We start from the raw sequence: 21,506 nt of genomic DNA on the forward strand, positions 1-21,506 counted from the left end.
CAGAGAACATGTGCAGTTTTGAGGGAAAACACAGTTGGATATCTTCAGATTATCTTCTGCTTGGAGAGAAGGAGAAATTGAGAGAGAGAGAGAAAGAGAGAGAGAGAGAGATTCCCACGGGCCCAAGCTCTCTGCAGCAGCATAGCGTGGCTGGAGCAGGGCTCAGGCTAGAATTCCTGACTGCTTCCTCCCAGGTGGTGTCATAACTGGGGCTTCTGAGACCCAACACTTGGGCCCTCTCCTTGGGTCTCAGTTGGAGGGTTGAATCCTCTCCTGCTTGCTTACTAACAAGAACAATTCCCACTTTCAATGGGGTAACAGTCTGAGGGGAAATGGGCTGGGGTTTTGCCTGGAAGTATCTAGTTATTTCTCAACTTCGTAGTTTGGAGACTCAGCATAAAAACTGCAGTCAGCCCTATTAGTACTATTGCTGCTAATACAGCCACCCCCCCTTATCAGAGGGGAATACCTTCCAAGACTCCCCGTGGATTCCTAAAACCAAGGATACTACTGAACCTGATTGCTGTCAGTGAGAACATATTCCTGTTTATGTCTTTCACCCACACATTTAATGCCTTTTCTATCTTAACTAAGCACTTATCACACACTATGGCCATAACTTTTGCAGTTTGAAGTACAACAGAAAAACTAGCAGGAATTTCTTCCCCTTCTTCACAATTTCAGGAAGAGAAGACGTCTTACCATAGATCTCAGCAACCTCAGCATACATTTTTTTTTCTGTCCTTATTAGGTTGGGAACTTTCCCTTTTTGACTTAAAGGAAGTACTTTGTGGCTTCTCTTTGGCATATCTGAATTGCCAGCATCACTAAGCTTATGCTTTGGGGGCATTATTAAGTAGAATAAGGGTTACTGGAACATAAGCGTTGTGATACTGTGAGAATCAATCTGAGAACCCAGAGGGCTACTGACTAACAGGAGGAGAGTGCAGACTGTGTGGATTTGCTGAACAAAAGGAGGATTCACTTCCTGACTGGACAGCGCAGGATGACATGAGATTTCATCATGCTACTCAGGACAGCACACGATTTAAAACTTATGAATTGTTTATTTCTGGAATTTTCCATTAAATATTTTTGGACTGCAGTTGACTACTTGTAACAAACTGTGGAAAGCAAAACTGCAGATAAGAGGGAACTACTGTAATAGTTACTGCTTATACTGCTCTTGCTATTTGCCATGGATTAAACTAAACACACTTTTTACATTATTTTCTATAATGGATGCAACAATCCTACAGAGTAGCTACTATTATCTCCATTTTGTGGATGAAGCACCTGGGCATCTTAACCATTCCAGCTACCGCCATCAGCATTTACCTTAGGAAAAAGATGTGTTTTGAATAATCACTTCCAGTATTGGGATAATTTTCAATAATTCTACCAGCCTAACTATGAAGTTGTATTATCTAGGAGGCCTCTAGTTCTTATTTTTAATCCTTGTAACTTCGAGTAGCTTCTTACCTCTGTAACTCACTCCCACAGTAATATTTCGGGAGAAGCCAGATTCTCTGGACTATTGGTTAAGTTCTTTTAAATGGCAGTGTTCGTTATGAAAAGACTTTTCATTCTTCTGGTCCCCTAACTGGAAACTGCTCAAGAGTACAAGTTTTGATTACAGTTGCCTAAACACCAGTTCTGAATTGTCTTTCATTTACTTGAGCAATCAATTGGTTGCTCAATCATACTATCAAACTGAAAACAAGAGGAAAGTCAACCGAACCTAACCCAAAAGAGGAACATGTTTCCTGGGATGAGAATGTGTCAAAGGCAGCATAGCATGACCTAACTCTTCTGTGTAATCATGGTTGTATCATGTGTTATGGGTAAATTATCTATTTTGTAAGTTAGTCCAGTGTGTGCTGCTTCAACTAACTGTGAAAGCATTCTTGAAAGACCATGAAACCTAATTATTCTAATTACCAACACAACAGATTGATAAATGAATGATGAGGTCAGGTATCATTGTCATTAAATAGACCTCGCTCAATTATTTATCGCTGGGTCTGGGGTTACAGCTCAGAGAGCTGTGCGTATTGCAGCACAGTTTGCTTGAGCTCTGAGACCTGAAGACCAGATTACAGTCTTGGCAGGTGGCTTTTGTTGAATGTAATTCAAGGGGGTGGTACACATTTGTTTCAGTCAGACATTTGGATGTTTTGAGGCCAATAGATATTCAAAGTTTATCTACAAAAGCCTGTTTCATTTCAACCATGTAGAAAAATTTCTTTAAATTATACAGATAAATACAAATGAGTAGGAGAATCGATTAGCTGTAGAAAGACATATATGTAAAGATGTTTTCTTGCATCTTAGTGTTCTAAAGACTGTTCTTTATTTTCTTAGATTCTGCTATCTGTCATGGATACTTTAGTGCTCTGTATTGATCAATGTTTGTCTTCATATTGGATTTGTTTTTGTACCTTGTTTCTAATTGTACAATGAGATATGTTTTCTCGTTAAGAAATTTGTTATTGAGGAGGATATAATTGGGTGATACTAGTTTTTTATCATCCTGAAATCATGCCAACTCATTGCAAAGATCAGTCCTCAAATTGATATTAAGGCATGCCCTCTCATTGAGTCTCTGATATCTTGCAGCCCAGTGTCCCTTCTTGAAGGCCTGTAACCTGCGAAAGTACTTTCTTACATCCTATGAGCATCAGATATGGGGGATAAAGAATCCCTTCTTGCTAAACAATTATTCTTGGCCCACCCTCTGCCCCTTGGCTTTATTTTAAACCCATCCCCAACATACTTGATTAGTTGAGTCTAGTAATTCTGGCTTGAGTGGGCTATAGGGAGCAAGGATTAGCTAGAATTGCTGTTCAGGGACCTCTTTGGTATAAAACTGGGGGAGGTGGGGATCTCTGAGAGAATGAAGGAGAGGGTAGAGCACTAGGGAAGAGAAGAAATTCATACCTGAGATTATGTAATAGATAATGGAGTCTGGACTTTTGTTTGAAAGCCAGAATCAAGGTATATATGTTGAGGGTAGGGAGGGGTAGTAATTGAAAGTTAAATATGAAACTATACCTAGCATCAAGGAAAACTAATAGTAATTGAAGAGACAAAAATAAAACTTGTTTATGTCGTTCAAAGGAAAATTATATTTATAACATATGACAAAAACTTCATTAATGCCATGTAGATAGGGTTCCAGATTATTAACTGAGTTTATAATTAATTTTGTAGTGGTTTTAATTTGGTTGTTACCCTGACTTCCTTCTCTGTCTCTTAAGTTTTGCTAGTTTAATGTTCACAAGCTCACAAAATTAAAAATCTTGGTAGAAATATGGAGTAGCTATTTCTTTGCACTTCTGTTTAGAACAAAATTGTGCTTTTGAATTGACCACTTATCTGGAAAGTGATATAAATCTAATAAGCAAAACTGGGTGTATTTTAAATTATCTGTTAAATACCTAGAGCAGTGGAGATGTCCTGAAAGTGAGTACTTTATTACAGTTGAAAAACAAACTTTAATTTTACTACTAAGAAGAATTTCCATTTCTCTATTTATATGTGTTCTTTATACTAGAGATTAATATGATAGCTCCTCTGTATACTTAGTTTTATGAATTTCAAAATTCTTGATGCCAAATAACTGAAGTATCGTCAATTCTGCCATAACATGATGTATGGTTTCCTAAAAATCCCCACACTATGCAAAATTGGGCAATAAAAACACATTTTACAAAAAAAAAAAAATGGGGATAGGCACACAATACATAGAAACATCACTAGTGGCACATTACAAAAAATATGAGAATTTAGTAACAATGACAGCAATATTTTACTCATATTAATGGTTAAGAAATTTACAATAAATATGGCAGTTTACTTTGAAAAAGATCTAACGTTCCCTTGTGGAAGCTGGCCTTCAAAAGGGTTGCAGTTTGTGAATTTTTGAGAAGTGTTGGGGGGAGAGTCATTGTTGCCCCAGTTGTGAGCAGGTGTGGCTTTTCTACCTGTGTGGGGAAGTGCTGATGGATGAGGTGTATGGATTTTGTGTATTCCTACGCTGCTTGGTTTAGCTGGGTGCAGTCTTCTGCATCTACCTGGTGTTTCTTGTGGATAGAATCACACATAAGCAAACCCCAAACTTGTGTTATGATCAAATTGTTCTGTAATATATCAATTATGTTAGAACAGGGTCATGGTTTCAAAACCAGCATTGCCGTAGAATTGACTGTGTAATAATCCTTTCAACACTTTCACATCTATGATCCCACCTTGTTCTTGCCACCATCTTAGCAAGCAGGGGTGCGATTGCCTGACCATTTGTTTTCTGGGAAATCTTGACCTATTAAAAGTCACACAGTAACTGAGGGAACCTGTGTCAGAGCTTGCCTAGGTCTGTGTGAGTCTGAGGCAGGCGTGCTTTCCTCTGAAAAGCCAGACACTCGTGTATGTGGGACAAAGAGCATCAGAAACATGGGCAAGGTCATAGAGACAGATCCCAGAGACAGGATTAGAAGCCAACTTGCCTGATTTTCTGCTTAGAGGCTTCAGTTCACCATTTTAGAAAGTGCCTGCTGGCTGCCACCCTCCCTCCTGTCTTATCACCTCTAAAACACATTGTTAATGCTTACATAGGATGTATTTTCTTCACTGCATGAATCTAAAAACCCAGCCATGAGAACTCAGCTTCTAATTTTTGCCATTGCTTTATTGGATATTTTATTTATTTTATTTTATTTTTTTATATTGGATATTTTAGAACATGCAAAAGGTTTTAGAAATTGTTTTTCAACTAATTTTTACCAGCACAGAGGTCATGTCAAGTGTTAGGGTGTTTGACAACAAGGCCAGTCTAGTCTGTTAATTGAGTTTCAGAGAAGGTTAATGATAAAGGGTGCAATCCCGAAGTCTGGGAATGACTTTGCTTTCAAGCATTAATTATTGTGGAAAATAAAATTATTAGATACTCCCTTGTCTACATCTACCCCAAACTGTGTCAATCAGCTCTGTTTCTAGAAGGTTTACATTTATTAAACACTCCCTGTGGTCAATGCAACTGTCAATGCGATGGAAGCTACAATAAGACAAGGTATTGTATCTGCTATCAGGAAACTGATTTGGGAGTTCTGTTTGGTGACCAAAGAGAATCTTTACCACTGTGCTTACATTTTTATGCCAGAATATGGGTGGGTGCACATGTACAGGTGAGTAATGAGGCCCCACTCCCTAGTATTAGTTAAGTCAGCAGGTGTATGCTGTTTTTTTGGTCACTGTGTATTGTAAAATTCTGAGTTTGGCACTGATACTAGGGAACATCTTACAAAAAAAAATTCCTCACTGACCCCTCTTTTTTTTTTTTTTTTTTTTTTTTTTTTGAGACAGAGTCTCACTCTGTTGCCCCAGGCTGGGGTGCAGTGGCACAATCACAGCTCACTGCAACCTCCGCCTCCCAGGTTCAAGTGATCCCCCTACCTCAGCCTCCCCAGTAGCTGGGATGACAGGTGCACACCATCATATCTGGTCAATTTTTGTACTTTTAGTAGAGGCGGGGTTTCACTATGTTGGCCAGGGTGGTCTTGAACTCCTGACCTCAAGTGATCTGCCACCTTGGCTTCCCAAAGTGTTGGGATTACAGGTATGAGTCACTGCGCCTAGCCAGACCCTTCATTTCTAAAAGTTGACTTTATATGTTAATAGGAGTTTAATTATAGTCATATGTTGAAGGGTCTTGTCTGTAAAACCACATATTCCAGGGGCCATCCAACTGAGGACAGCACTGCACTTGTGGAACCACAATCCAGGCTTGGGTTATCTGTTTCTACCGTGACAGAGGCTACTCCATCACTTAAACTATATGTTCTGCAGCCCCTGAGAGGTGAAGACAAGCCTGGGTTGCCTCTATTTGTAATTTTCTTTTTTGTAATTTTTTTTGGTAAATTGTTTTTCAAACAAACAACAAATATGACTGTCCCAGTCAGTTGAAGCTGATAGAACAAATGACCATAGACCGGGTGGCTTAAACGACAGGCATTTATTTCTCACAGTGCTACAGGCTGTGAACATCGAAGTGCCAGCATGGTCGGGCTCTGGCAAGGGCCGTCTCCCAGGTTGCAGATGGCTGGCTCCTTGTGTCTTCACGTAGTGGAAGCAGGGCTAGCTAGCTCTCTGGCCACTACTTATAAGGGCACTAATTCCATTCATGAGGGTTCTACCCCCATAGTCCAATTACCTCCTAAAGACCTCACCTCCAAATACCATCACATTGGAGATTAGATTTCAACATACAGATTTCGATAGGGACAAAAACATTCAGTCTATAACAATGATCAAACAAGGTTACAAAAATTGTAGTGTATGTAGCATGCTTGCATTATGTTTTGATGAATTAATGTTTTTTAATTATATATACCAAAGAAACCAATGTAACTGCTGTAAATGTATAAATATTTGGGAGTAATGTTAAAGTTTACATTTAAAGCCCTTTCTGAATGTGAGGCTGAAAGTATTCCATTTCTCTCTCTTTCTCTTCTTAACCCGATTTACTTTACAGAATGATTTTTCTGTTGTAGGTCGTAATTGCTTTTTTTTTTTTTTTTTTAACAGGATTAAGTACTAGGTCATTAAGTGTGTTCTATGTCAGTTTGACCTAACCTCTCTGCCCTTTTCTTTTTTTCTAAAGGAATTCTTTAAAAAGAAGAAAGGGAAGTATTTTAAAATAAACATTTGACTGCCAGAATCTGATGTAAACTTCAGACTCAATTTTAACATGTGATAGAAATGAAAAGAACTAAGGTTCTCTATTATGACATTTAGCATCAATTCCTTTTCAATGATTCCAGCTAATTAATAAGTGAGCTAAAATATCTTACTTTTTCTGGTCAGCATTTAAAAATTTAAACATGAATTGAAAATCTCTAGGTTATAAAACACAGTCTAGGTTCACTTGTGAGGGATCTAGAAGAAATAAGACTGCAGGCCCGGTGTAATCAACTGTCCGCTACTTCTATATTCTAGTCATTGCAACTTACCTCCCTTTATCCCTTATGTTATTTTTATTTTCTCAGGGAAGCAAAAAAATTTGTGAGTGAAAATGAAGGGGCTCTTGGGAAAGGAAAAGGAAAACGGTGGTTTGCATTTAAGATGATGATGGCCAAGGTAGGTATTTTTATAGTTGTCTGGTTTATGGCATATTGCCTCTAAGAAGAACATTGATTCTTTTCTAAAGGGGTGAAAAAAATCTTACGTTTTGTATACATAAAACACAAATACTCATACAGTATATACACAGTATATCTGTGGTATTGAAATTTACAGGGGAGATTTAAAAAATTATTCTTAGAGGAGTTAAAATGAAAAATAAGTCAAGAAATACAGATTTATGGCAAAAGACTTACTTGTGTGACTTTAGCACTTCCAAATATAAAAGATTGCATCCTTTTTCATTTTCATTCTCTGGAAGTGAAGAGGTTCTGGTCAAGTTGTTTTCCTCAAAGTGTCTATATAGCTTTTTTCTACCAGGAACATCAACTATACAGTGGACAGAAAATAAAAAAAAATGATATACTGATACAAATATAGATTTTGGGGGAAAGACAGAAAGGCAACTAACATTTATTTAACACTTACTATGTGCCAAGCCCTGAATTGAATTCTTTTATAAAGTTATATTTAATTCTTACAGTAAAGCAGGAACATAGATATTATTATCTCCTCTTTACAAATGTTATACCAACTGTAAGCTAAATGTACTTCATAATGTTTTGTGAATAAAGTCATATATCTTAACTTTCATACACACACACACACACACAAAAGATTAATTTTGTCTGTTTTTCTACAGTTTAAATAAATGGAATCATATGGTATCTATGCATTTGTTTTTGGCTTCTTTGATGCAATGTTATGTTCACAAGATATATCCACATTGTTGTGGGAGTTATAGTTCATTTTTATTCATGTGTGGTATTCTATTGTATAAAGATGCCATGACAATTTATTTACCCATTCTATTGTAGATTGGACATTTGGGCTGTTTCTAGTTATGAGTAATCTTTTTTGTTTGTTTGTTTGTTTTTAAAATTAACTCATACACAATTACTTGTCTTCTGGTTTGTTGAAACAATAATCCAGACATTTGCTACAATAATGTCTGTTAAAATGGCTGGCCATGAAATCTCCAGCAATACATTCATCTGAAGGGCATTCTTGATGAAGGCAACTAATTTTGCCATTTTCATCCAACCTGTAGTATTTCAGGACAGCCAACTTAACCTTCCTTTTCTTATGCTTATTCTTCTTTGGAGTGGTGTAAGATTTCTTCCTTTTCTTAGCACCACTATGAAGTCTCAACACAAGATGAAGAGTAGACTCCTTTTGAATGTTGTATCCAGACAAAGCACATCCACCTTCCAGTTTCTTGCCAACACAGATCGGTCTTTGCTGATCAGTAGAAATTCCTGTTTTATCCTAGATCTTGGACTTTGCATTTTCTGTTGTATCCAAGGGTTCAAACTCAAGAGTGATGGTCTTTCCCATAAGTATTTTTAAAGAAAATCTGTGTTTTCGTGGTGGTTCCACTGCAGAAGACAGACGGAAAAAAAAGCATGGACAATCTTTTGAACTTCAGACTTGTCTCATGCTATTATTTAGACAATAGTGCCTGTCCAGCTTCAACTTCATCCCTGCATAATGTGCACACATGCAAAATTCTCTGCCACATTCTCATTGTTCCCGGTCATCCTCTTGACCATGGATGATCCAACACTGGAGTTAAATAGAAAGAAGGCCTTTTGCAAAAAGAATTTGTGACTTGTTTTCTTCTGTTTCCATTAAGCTGACTATTCCGCCTCTACCAGATTGAAGTGTCTCATGTCATAGAACTTACCATCTTGTATTGAACTCACCTATTTGTACACAAACTACCCTGGTAGATCAGAAGGCTTTCAAAACAGGACCTGGAAATAAAAGACAGAAAATAAAATTTATTCATATTGAGTCCTCCATACAATGAAAACTAATTAAACACACACTCTGTTCCAATCACCCTATTATATGCTAATTCCCTGCTTTCTTATTGTTTTATATAATAAATAGCTCTTTCTGAGAGGCCAGCATATTTTCCACAAAACAGGAGGTTGATAAACAGTTTTTTGTTGAATTAAATTGGTCTAGGGTTAGTGGAGAACAGGGAAACAGGTGAAACCTACTGTTTCCCCCTTTGACTAGAAAGTAGTATTTGCTGCCAGAGAGACATTTCCAAGCTCATTGCATTGTCGTGTTTTGAGGTAGGGGATAAACATCTTGATAAATCAAGAGGCTGGACTTTACTGTTGTATTTGACTTTCTTTTCAGAAATGGGTAAAATTCCTCCGTGATTTTGAGAACTTCAAAGCTGCGTGTATCCCATGGGAAAATAAAATCAAGGCTATTGAAAGTAAGTGCTCATCAGATCTCAGATGGAGAAGGTTGTCTTAGAGAAATAGCTCATAAGCTTATCAGATGCCTTTCTCAGTTTCTGGACTTTTGGAAAGACTGTAAACAAATGAACGAAAACAATCAAATAAACAAAAACGTTGTTTATGCCTGCTTTCATCACTGTGAAGATTTGCTAGCACTTACCAAGGACAATACTGGCAATCCCACTCTCATGTTCTACCTTACTCCAAAACATTACCATTCTAACCTGGTTTTCTTTCCTATACAGGGAAGTCACTATTGTGCACAATGACATTGAGTCATCTTATTTGGAAGGCAGAGATTTTATTTTGGCAATGAACATGACATTGAGAATATATACTCTCGTTAATGTTAGACAGTAATCAAAATGAACAATGTTTTAAAAAGTGAAGAAGTCTTGGTCTGGGAGCAGTGGCTTACGGCTGTAATCCCAGCACTCTGGGAGGCTGAGGTGGGCGGATCACTTGAGGTCAGGAGTTTGAGACCAGCCTGGCCAACATGGTGAATCCCCATCTCTACTAAAAGTACAAAAAGTTAGCCAGGCCTGGTGCAAGAGCCTGTAGCCCCAGCTATTCAGGAGGCTGATGCAAGAGAATCACTTGAACCCGGGAGGTAGAGGTTGCGGTGAGTTGAGATTGCACTATTGCGCTCCAACCTGTGTGACACAATGAGACTCTGTTTCGAAAGAAAGAAAGAAAGAAAGACAGAAAGAGAAAGAAAGAAAAAGAAAGGAAGGAAGGAAGGAAGGAAGGAAGGAAAAGAGAAGTCTTAAAACCTCATTTTCAAATCTCTGAAGTAGAATAAACAATAGTCATCCAGGAGCTTGCTATCTGAATATTCACATTGTGCATTTATTTTGTGGAATATTCATAGGAAGGAAGGAAGGAGAATATAGCCAATCAAAAACCTATTTATCAGTGCTTTAGTCTTAGAATAAGGCAAATAAAAATTTTAAAATATTGTAAATAAAAATAGTAAATAGTTTTTTAAAATAATAATTTAAAAAAAGGGATAACATTTGAAACAATTTTGAGTATAATCTTACCATATTCTGGTTTCTAACGGTTTCAACTAGGATCTGATTTTTATCCATTCCTCTCTAGATTGGAGGCAGGTTTTCCTGCTGGTTAAGTGTGGCGTTGTATAATTAAAATGGAGGCTCCATAGGGAGATAACACAGCTGATGGATAGCTTGCTGACATGATTGGGCATGTTTTAGGAGTGGCTAACCCTCGGTTCCCTGTCTCTCAATATTGGATGGCAATTATTAAGTGGCAATGAATTAAAATACATCAGCTCATTAATTGTACCCCCTTTCACACACTCCCGGTGCCATTTCTTTCTTGCTTTAATTTCCTCCTTAACACTTACCACTATCTGAAATACTGTATCTTTAATTTTTTGATGCAATCTTAATTCATTTTATTTCATGTTCATTTCTCCCAACAGATGGGAAATTTAGTTTTGTTCACTCCTGCATTCCACTTGGCACTTAATAAATATGTATTAAATAAAATTACAGACAAACTCGCTAAATGTCTAACATTCTAGGAAAAAAAGAAAGGAATTTAGATACATCAGAAAAGAGCAGGCATCATGGATTTCTTAGGTTTCAACTGTACAACTCAAATGTGGTAGATTGAGAGGCATTGAAAAACAGAAGGCCATTTGGAGCATTAAGATCCTGATACAATATGTATGCTAAGAACTCTGAATTTGGTCTTTACTTTGCTGCAGATTAGCTGTTTGACTTCAAGCCAGTCATTTAACCCCTCTGGATCTCAGTCTACTAATTTATAAAATTATAGGGCTGAGTCTTGATCAGTTGTTAGATAAATCCCAAGAAATTTGTAATTAGTGATAGGTAAATACATACATTTGAAAATTATTTTTAAAGCACACTAGAGCAGATTCCAGCCTATCCTAATAGTAATATCATGCTCATTTGGGTTCCAATAGGCTATAGCCCATGAAACAAAAACAGACAGAATTATTTCTATTGCCAGAAATTACACGCAGCAAGAGTTACACATATGACCACCATCCATCATAAGTGTCACAGTAGAAAAGACAGATTGAGAGCTATCCAATAATAACCTTCAGTTATCTCCTCTCTTCTTCTCCTCTTCTAGTAAATTTGGAAAGCCAAGCTGGAAAATTCAGGCAAATGTAGATTATTTTTCTTTCCATATATAATTTATGATTTGATTAGTTTGTCATGACTTCTTCACTGTTAATGGTGCTGTGTCTCAACAGTGAAGAATTGAGCTTTATTTTTTATTCTATCAATACTCACCACACCTCTATTTATTGAGTACCACCATGAGCCAGATGCTCTACGAACGTTATTTCATTTAATCTTCCTACATGTGCACATTAACCTTCCTATTTTACAGTTGTGGTTAAATAACTGTCCCAGAATTAGTAGCAGAGCTGAGATATAAGGCAAAATCTGTCTGGGTTCAAAACGTATGCTTTTCCATGTGTTATGCTGCTTTCTCCTTTAGGGAAGGTTTTACATACTTTTTCTTTTTAAACATGTTTTTCACCAGTTCCTAAAAAGTGTTCTACGAGGCCAATGGCAGGATGAGCAGTTATAGATTTTCTTGATCGTTATCAAGGAATTATTTTTCATTTTCTCATGTATTTACTTTTTAGTGAGTGATTTATTTAATTACATGTTTTGTATCCTATAAGACGCTTAATATACTGATTTTAATGATAACCGTGAGATTTTGGGCTATAGTATTAGTTGAAAAGAATATGAAACCTATGTAAGAATATATTATTAGAGCATTGGATTGGACTATCTTATAAAAAGTACCCTACTAAATATAGGTAAAACATGTATCTGTGATGGCCTTTGAAACTGAACTTAATGAAAAATGGGAAGAAAGAGGACATGTAATTGATTTTCTAAGAGTTGAGGACTTTTTGACCCCTACCACCTCTATAGTTCAGACAATCTATTTAAATCTCTGGTCCTCTGTTTCCACATTTGGGGCTTCTACAATATCTACCACATCTTGGGTTTAACTAGTCACTGTACAAGATCATTTCCAGCTCAACATTCTATGATGTATAAGTTACAGTCAGGTTTACATGTATATGTGGGCATGTGAAATTCATTAATGTATACTTTTGATTGATAAATCCTGAAAAATTTAAATGCAAAGCAGATTTATACTAAGAGAGGACTATATAACTGCCTTCTCAAATTCTTTTCAAAATAAAGTTGGTTAAGTGTATACTCTACTTACAGAATATATATTTAATTTTAAAACTAATATAAATGCTTTTCTCTAAAATAAATGGCCATTTAATCTTACAAAAGGTTCGGAAGTATCATTATATTCCATTTCGACATCAGAATCATCTAATATATATCTTGTTTAATCCTCAGAATAAGCCTGACATTATTGATTAACTGAGCAAATACTGGATGCCTAACATGTCTCCTTAGGTATGTTTCTAGACACTGTTGCTACTGACAAAGACAGCAAAGACTCTTCCCTCATTGATCTTACATTCAAATGTGTTAATGTATGTATGCTTGGATGGGGAAGGCAGATTACAATATAAGCAAATAAATAATGAAGGTAATTGTGGATTGTAGTAGATGGCATGGTCACAAGAGGAGCTGTTGCCTTGCATTCCCAGCAGCCTTTCTAATCCACTTTGTCCTTCTCTCTGCTCAATATCTAAATAATACTGAACAAGTATTTTTTAAATGTGCTTTTAAAGGAGTCCAAAATTAACAGCCTTCACTGAGTTTTCCCAAAGTTCTGTCCAATAATTTGCAGAATCAAGAGTGGGACCCAAATCAGAGTGCAAAATTCATACTGTTTCCATCTTGATTCCAGTGAGACCTAGATTTCTTTATTAGTGTGAAGTGGATTCTCACCTGATGACTCCCAACTCTTTTTCACTTAAAAAATAGATTTGATAATTTCTGCCACAGAGGATACTGTGACGTTATGCATCACGTGGGAATACTGTGGGGTTTTACTGTCACGTCAGCCCTAAGGGGATCATGCCTAAAACTCGAGGGTTACTCTTGTGGACACATCTCATTCATCTCATTGAATTGCGTATTTTTCTGAAGCAACTGCATATTTATACCTCCAGGAAATATAATCTATACTCATTGTGATGCCAACATTATTATTAAGACCATAAATTAAATAATTGATTGTATTTCTAGCTGGTAATTACAAATTTTTCTCAGGATCAAAATCTGCTTTTTCCTAATAATAGATTACATCATCAAAATTATGGTGTCAGAAACCTATTTTTTTCCAGACTGGAACTAGCTTTGGATAGGTAACCCAAGCACAGGGCTTAAACCTTATGTTTCCTCGCTGCCCTAAGAACTCTAGAAAATACAAATCAATTTTGTCACTTTTAATTCCCTACCCCTAAATAGTTTGAAAAAATTGTGCTTCCTATGCTGCTTAACATGATGGTGTTTATATCGTAGTCACACAGCAGGTCATTTAATTGGTCTTTTCCCATTTAGAAATGCTCATATTTATCTGCTTGTTTTATTACCCATCTGTTCAAAAGGAAATGCTGTGTTATGACATCGTTTTACAAATTACTTTGCCTTAATAATAAGCAATCAGAAAGAGAGTTGAAATTTTAACTTTAATTTGAAAGAAACAAGAATATTTAGTACCAAGAATACGCTTAAGCATAAAGCCTCAGTTTAATACATATTAGAGACTCTGTTTTGTTTTGTTTTGTTTTGAGACAGAGTCTTGCTCTGTTGCCCAGGCTGGAGTGCAGTGGTGCGATCTTGACTCACTGTAACCCTCTGCCTCCTGGGTTCAAGTGATTCTCCTGCCTCAGCCTCCTGAGTAGCTGGGATTATAGGCTCCCGCCATCATGCCCAACTAATTTTTGTATTTTTAGTAGAGATGGGGTTTTGCCATGTTGACCAGGCAGGTCTTGAACTCCTGACCTCGTGATCTGCCTGGCTCGGCCTCCAAAAGTGCTGGGATTACAGGAGTGAGCCCCCAAGTCTGGCCAAGACTCTGTTTTTATACATTAATAATTTACTATGGAAGCAGCATTTATCAGTCTGATTAAAGAAAAAAGAATTGGTCATTATGGGCCTCAAATTTGTGAATTTGACTGGCTTTAGCTGATAGATGGATATTATCTATGCCTATTGTTTCAGAAACACATATTCATTGCATATTTATTGTATATATCATAGTTTTAAGAAAATTAATTGAACTATGTTTTACTTAAGGGGCCATATGGCAGTGTGGTTAAGAGAGATCTAGATTTGGAGTCAAACACCTGTAGCTCAAGACTGCCTGGTTTAGAAGCCTGGCTTCCTCGTTTACTAGCTATGTAACCTATAGACCTAAGTCTCTGTAAAATGAGAAAACAATAGATCCCATCTTGTAAGGATTTGATGATCATGATCATTAAATAAGTTAATACATACAGATCAAATTGGTGTTTGAAACAAAGATTCATTAAATGTTACCTATTAGTAATCAACTTTTGAGTCAGTCAACTACTGTGTTCAAGTTTTTGTTTCCTGATTCATGGTGGGACTAATAATACTTAACCTCATTAAATTCTAGTGGCAGCATAATGCATTGATGCTGATAAAGTTCTTGGAACACATAACTGACCATCGAGATATGCTAGCTCTTATTATTATTATTACTACTCATTTTGCTTCCTTACGCTGAGAGACTAAGTATGTAAAAATTGCTATTCTTTTCATTTATGCTCTTTTAGACACACTAATGAGGCATTTCTTTTTAGTGAACATCAGTTTTAGTCAACAACATCCGGTAGGATAGAACCACTAGATAAAAGGGATAAAGAGGGAAGATTTCTTCTTTTTTATTTTTGTGTTGAGACAGGAAAAACTGGAGTTTTTATGACAACCTGTTGTTTCATTTTCTCTCCTTTAAGATCTTCGTTTGTTTTGTTACTGTGTTTTCTCCTCTGCCATTGATAGGTCTAGTGTAGAAGAAACTTTGTCTTCTGGATTTCTTAGTCTCTTCTACCTGTGTCTGGGTCTTTCTACAGTCATTCTAATTTTAATGAAATCTGTTGGCTTGCAATTCATTTTCTTTACACTTAGGATTCTGTAAAGACTCAACCTCCAAATAAAATAGTTGTGAAGCCACTGTCAAATCTGAGAACTGGAGTTTGGAAGTTTTGAACTCTAAAGTATATTTCATTATAATGCATGTGCATGTTGGAGGAAGGGATACTTCCTGAAACATCTTAATCACTTCTCTCTTTTACATTTAGGTATATTTGTACTCCACACACAAGGAACTCATTTGCCAGGGATTGTGTTTAGGTGGTGAGAGGATGGGCTGTGGCAATAATTAGAAGAGCAAAACCATAAGAAGGAAGGGAAGGAAGGAAGGAAGGAAGGAAGGAAGGAAGGAAGGAAGGAAGGAAGGAAGGAAGGAAGGAAGGAAGGAAAGGTGGGTTAGTATCCTATATGTGGAACTTCATACTGGAGGATCCACATGTGACTCCAGGGAAAAACCTACCTTGATTCCTAGCGACCAAGGCTTTCCTCCGATAAATGAGTAACTGTAATGAGTAACAAACTGGAAGTCCACTGCCTTCAATAAAACATGATGAATGAACCTGGCTGAGCAGCCCTGAGGTAGCCGTTACCAGAGAATGTAGATAACAGCCACGAAATGGTATGAAGTCACAGGGAGCCAAGAAGGTGATCAGATGTCCTAGGAGAAGCAGACCAGTGCACCTGGTGACAGCACTGGGCTGGGGTGGGGTGGGGTTGTGTGTCAAAACCACACACCCTTAGAAACGTTATAGAACTCTGTACTCCTCGGCAATGTGAAATCAATTCAAATTCCCTTGTGAGTATAAAGAAAAATACTCAGACTTCAAAATCGTTGATTTCTTCCAAAATATCCATTTAAAGATTGACTTCTTAAGTTTCTAAAAAAACCTGCCACTGTGTTGTGGGAATAAGAAAGATGGTAGGTAAAGAATAGACAAAGGGGCTGGGCGTGGTGGCTCACTCCTGTGATCTCAGCACTTTGGGAGGCCGAGGCAGGTGGATCACAAGGTCAGGAGATAGAGACCAGCCTGGCCAACATGGTGAAACCCCGTCTCTACTAAAAATACAAAAATTAGCCAGATGTGCTGGCAGGTGCCTGTAATCCCAGCTACTCAGGAGGCTGAGGGAGGAGAATCGCTTGAAACTGGAAAGCAGAGGTTACAGTGAGCCAAGATTGCACCACTGCACTCCAGCCTGGGTGACAAGGGCAAAACTTCTCAAAACAAAACAAAAAAATAATAGACAAAGGTCCAGAAATAGAGGCGTTACTGTCCTGTGAGGCCGGCCTCATCTAAATAAGTAGAGGCTGGAATTTGCTACCCATGAGCCTTCCTTTTCCATTGATAATGCTTCCCCACTGATAATATTTCAAAGCCAGAAGGCTCCAGAAAATCATTGGTCAAAAGAGATGTTTAGCTGAATGTTAGCTGAATGGGACGGAACACATGGGCTGATGCAGCCGGGGACTGAAGCTGTTTGTTATTTTTTCTTGGGCAACTGACAATGATAATTTGGAAGACTGGGAAAGTTAGCAGCTTGGTGCTGAATCTTAAATGACCATCAAAGAAACTTTTGCTTTCGTAAATCTATGAAAGTTTGAAATTTGAACCTAAGACTTAAATTCTTCATTTTTCTTCTTCCACTCTCTGCTTTAAGAAGGTGCTTTTTTTTTTTTTTTTTTTTTTTCTGTCAACAAGAATTAACCAATCACTTTACTTTTCACTTCTGGGGACGGGGTGAGTTGACTGAACATTCTTGCCTATTGCCTATTCATTCCCCAAAGCTAAAGTGGTTTTTTAAAAGTCATGCTCATCACCCCTTCCTCTGGCCCTAATGCTTAACACCTGTCAGTGTGTGGTTTGGCCTCTCCATCCTTATCTGTCACCACTTTCCCTCATTCATGTACTCCAACTGCACAGGCCTGAGTTTTGTTCCTCAATTGTCCCAAGCCCTTGCCCCTTAGGATCTTTGTTCTGGCTTTTTCCTCTGCTTGAACTGCTCTTCTCCAGCTCAGCATGTTGCTATCTCTTCCTCAAACTTCAGATCTCTGCTTAGATGACATCTCTGATATTCTTTCCTTGACAAATCTTTGAAAGCAACCCCTCTCAATACTTCCCCTTCCCTCCTGTAGTACCTGCTATTATCTCTATCTCCTGTCATCTCTATCTATATCTATCTATATCTATAGCTAATATCTATGTCTGTAGCTCTAGCTCTATATCTTTCTATGTATGTTACATATTTGCTGTATCCATACCTCACTAAAATGTAAGTTCTATTATAGCAGCCCCCCTATCTATGACATTGTGCTTCACATCTAAGATAATTTCTGGCATAAGATGTGTGGAGTGAATGAATGCATTCCAGCTTTTATACTGTCCCTGTAAAATTCCAGTAATGGGGGAAACAGCACAGGACTGCTGGTAAGATAACTATCTGTAAAAGATGTGATAAACTCTGTTTGAGAACATTGTTTGCCTGAGAAAAGGGGGAGAAAATAGCAGTAATTATAATTATAGTGGTAGCTAATTACTAGCTGGGCACCGTAGTTACCTTTACATATATTTGCTCACTTATCAGTATTAACTCAAGGAATAAAATGCACTCTGCAGGCGGCAATCATGGCTGCTCAGCAAAAGGCAGCTTTCCCTTGGATGGACTCTGATGGGGTAGGTCACATGCAGTCTGCACAACTGCATTCTACGTACCTTCTGCATTCCACATGACAGGGAATGCTTCCAGCATGATTAACATTTTCTCTTCCTGAATAGAGAGAAAAGAATACTATTGCCTGTGAATATAAAAAGCACCAATGCCTCACAATAGACTTGTTTTGAAGGCAACCAAGACAAAGCTCTTTTTGTTTGTTTGTTTGTTTGCTTTGATCTCTCTTCAAACTTTTTATTTTCTTTGTAATAGGTCAGTTTGGCTCCTCAGTGGCCTCATACTTCCTCTTCTTGAGATGGATGTATGGAGTCAACATGGTTCTCTTTATCCTGACATTTAGCCTCATCATGTTGCCAGAGGTGAGATCTGACTTCTAGTTTACAAAACATGCTGAAAAATGTTTCTCCCAGAAAAGTATTTGTCTCTTCTTTAAGGGTGGAATAATTAATTGGCTATTTTCACATCTTGGAGTCATAGGATTTGTAATGAGATTAACCTTCAAAATGGTGCCTATGGGCCAAAGGTCCCAATCCTTGCACTAAAGGGTGTGTGAGCCTCTTGAAATTATATAACTTATGTATAATTTCCCATGTATGTTTAAAAGTACATTTTTATGTGGAAAGTTTCATGGCTTCTTTCAGTTTCCCAAGGGGGTCCCTGTTCCTAAATGTTAAAAATTATTGTTCAAGAGGGAGACTTTGACACCCTGTGAGTTGTATTTATTTATTTTGCCAAGTTAGCTTTGAAAGAAATGCTTCTTTAATGCAACGCCAAGCCTCCAGACTTTCTATACTGAAGAAGCACAAAATGAACATTTACCCCCTAAGATACAAAGTAAGATAATGCCCACAACACACACACACACACACACACACACACACAAATAGTGGGATGGGATGAGAATGGGAGTGGGGTCTTTTAGGTCCAAAGTCAGAAACTAAAACAGACAGAGGTTCCAAATCAAAGAAGACAAAGCCCTGAACTGATGTGGGGAAAGGGTCAGCTGAGGCCAAAAAGCTAGACTGAGGTCAGAGCCTTCACCTATATGAAGTTAAATGATTCTGACACCTTTGAATGCTTACCTTACAGAAGTTGGGCTAGGTTTTATTTAACCTACAAAGGACCTTTTAGGACCAGTATTTCAAAGCCAATGTGGTTCATACAGCATTGACAGTGGCCAACATTTGGTGTTCTGGGTGACTTTTTATCTTGATAACTTCAAATCAGTGCCACTTTCTATACTAAGCCTCCCATTAACATAATAATAATAATGCTTTACATTCATAAAGAGATGTGAGCCTTTAATAGTACAAAGCTCTTTCACTTCTTTTACTTACTGTGCCTCACAACAAATTTATGATGTAGAAGGTGGAAGATGTTTTCTTCAACCAGGTAAAACATGTAAACGGAGTCGCATAATGTTGATGTGACTTAGCTAACATCTTGGAGTAAATTTTTTTATTAAGCTGATCTAGGACTAGAACCCATGATTCAATCCCTTTCTCCAAGATTTTGCACTTTAATCCACTAGTTTTATAATCCTTGAGAGAATTCCAGGGCTTCTAAAGTTGTCTGGCTCATAGAAGACAGTGACCAAAGATCAGAGGTTCTTTATAGTTTATTTCCCAAGTGCACACTTTCAGATAATGCAGCTGAATGTGTGTATTTTATCTATTTCAAATTAACCCCAGCTTTTTTTTTTTTTTCCTTACCTCTCTAAGGAAATCTGAAACTCCTCCATTCCATCACTGGCTACTATGACATTACTTAGTGTCAGATGCAGATATAAACGGAGTTTTATCAGCAGCATTTACTCTTTCCCCCCACACCATGCTGCCTCCATGTGGAGAAAATAAAAGGCTGTTGCTGATTTATTTAAATGACATGAAATTACAGATTATCTGCTATGTAGTGGATGGAGTGCCTATATGTTAGGTTGGATGTATTCTGAGAGCTAGGAAGCATGCTGGCTTTGGATACCTTTTTGTAGGTTGTATTAGACCCTGAGGGGCATCCTGTTTTCTGGGCAATGATTACCAACTCCAGCAAAAGAACAAGAGAATGGACACCCTGCATGCTGACTTTGCAGAACCACCAGAGGCCAGGGCAGTCATCTCCCGGCAGCAAGCCTGTATTTTTCAGCTGCCTCTACCCTACAGGCTCACTCAGTTTTCCTCCAAGGCACATGCCCTTTTGCCCCAAGGTCCTGTGTCCCTGGGCAAGCCTTAGATCTTAATCTCCTTTGTCCTCTGTGCCCCCTAACTTTGTGGTGAGACAGCATGTGTGGAACCCACCTTCTATTCTCTTCGGACCAGGAAGCCAGATGGGCCAAAGGCCTACTTTGGGAGGTTGTGTAGCTTGTGCACAGGGAGTGAGCAGAGATTGATGTCCAGCCCTTTGCTCAGTCAAGCTCTGCACCTGGGCTTCAAGCCACATTCATCTTCTGTTCCCAGCTTTAGGAGGGAAGTTTCCATCTCACAGAAGAAGCAACATCTGCTTGGTAAGCTATGGGGCTAGAAAGGTGCTCTTTCCAGTTCTCACCAAGGCACCTTCCTGTGACCCTATCTATTCTTGTCCTCTCACTGACCCACTCTTCCCAGTACTATTCTCCCTACTGTGCTTCTCTTCCAATCAGGTAGCATGAATTTGAGGCAGCAGCCCTGAATTAGTGATGAAGCAGACACCACAATCAGGGTGCAAGTGTTCTCACTTTGCAGGCACCCACAAATTACATGATTGGTTTTCCTTGAGTTCTCTCTCTTGACGTGAAGGACAGAATCTTCCTCCACCCCCACTCCTAAGGGGTATCCTCATATGAAGGTGTGGGTAAGATGGTTTTGTTGAGTCCTTTGTGACTCGAAAGGCTACCTCTCTCCTTTCTAGTCTTCTAAATCAGAACAGTTTGGTGGTAGTGGTGGCAGCGGGATCCTCAGAAAGCCCTCTGGGGAATGTGATTGACCTGACAGCTGGTGGTCCCCTGAACTCGGAATGCAGGGTCCTTTGCACTCCCTTTGTTCTTACCTCTGGATTTAGTAGTTGATTCCCAGAAAATGGGACCCCACATGGAGACCCAAAGAGTCCCCAGGAAAATGTTTCAGAAGGGCTTTTAAGCAAAACCATTTGTGATCACATGTGTGGCTCAGACTTTGTTTCTAATTGTTCACTGCTTTCTTTGCTTCTCCATACAGTACCTCTGGGGTTTGCCGTATGGCAGTTTACCTAGGAAAACAGTTCCCAGGGCTGAAGAGGCATCGGCAGCAAACTTTGGTGTGTTGTACGACTTCAATGTAAGTGTCTCCACACAACTGTATTGGTGGGAGGATGGATT

At 38.2% G+C, this 21,506-nt stretch overlaps 1 protein-coding gene and 1 pseudogene across 1 annotated transcript in view; one reads left to right on the forward strand and one right to left on the reverse strand.

The window, feature by feature from the left end:
- Positions 1-21,506, forward strand: part of TMC1 (transmembrane channel like 1) — a 174,169-nt gene that overhangs the window by 75,188 nt on the left and 77,475 nt on the right. The window contains exons 6-9 of the mRNA XM_015117946.3: positions 7,044-7,134; positions 9,331-9,412; positions 18,431-18,537; positions 21,367-21,465. Coding sequence (XP_014973432.1) covers positions 7,044-7,134; positions 9,331-9,412; positions 18,431-18,537; positions 21,367-21,465 — 379 coding nt within the window. The remainder of the gene's footprint in view (positions 1-7,043; positions 7,135-9,330; positions 9,413-18,430; positions 18,538-21,366; positions 21,466-21,506) is intronic.
- On the reverse strand, positions 8,074-8,729 carry LOC106993795 (ubiquitin-ribosomal protein eS31 fusion protein pseudogene; annotated as a pseudogene).

The sequence above is a fragment of the Macaca mulatta genome, chromosome 15, assembly GCF_049350105.2.
Source record: "Macaca mulatta isolate MMU2019108-1 chromosome 15, T2T-MMU8v2.0, whole genome shotgun sequence".
Lineage (NCBI taxonomy): Eukaryota > Metazoa > Chordata > Mammalia > Primates > Cercopithecidae > Macaca > Macaca mulatta.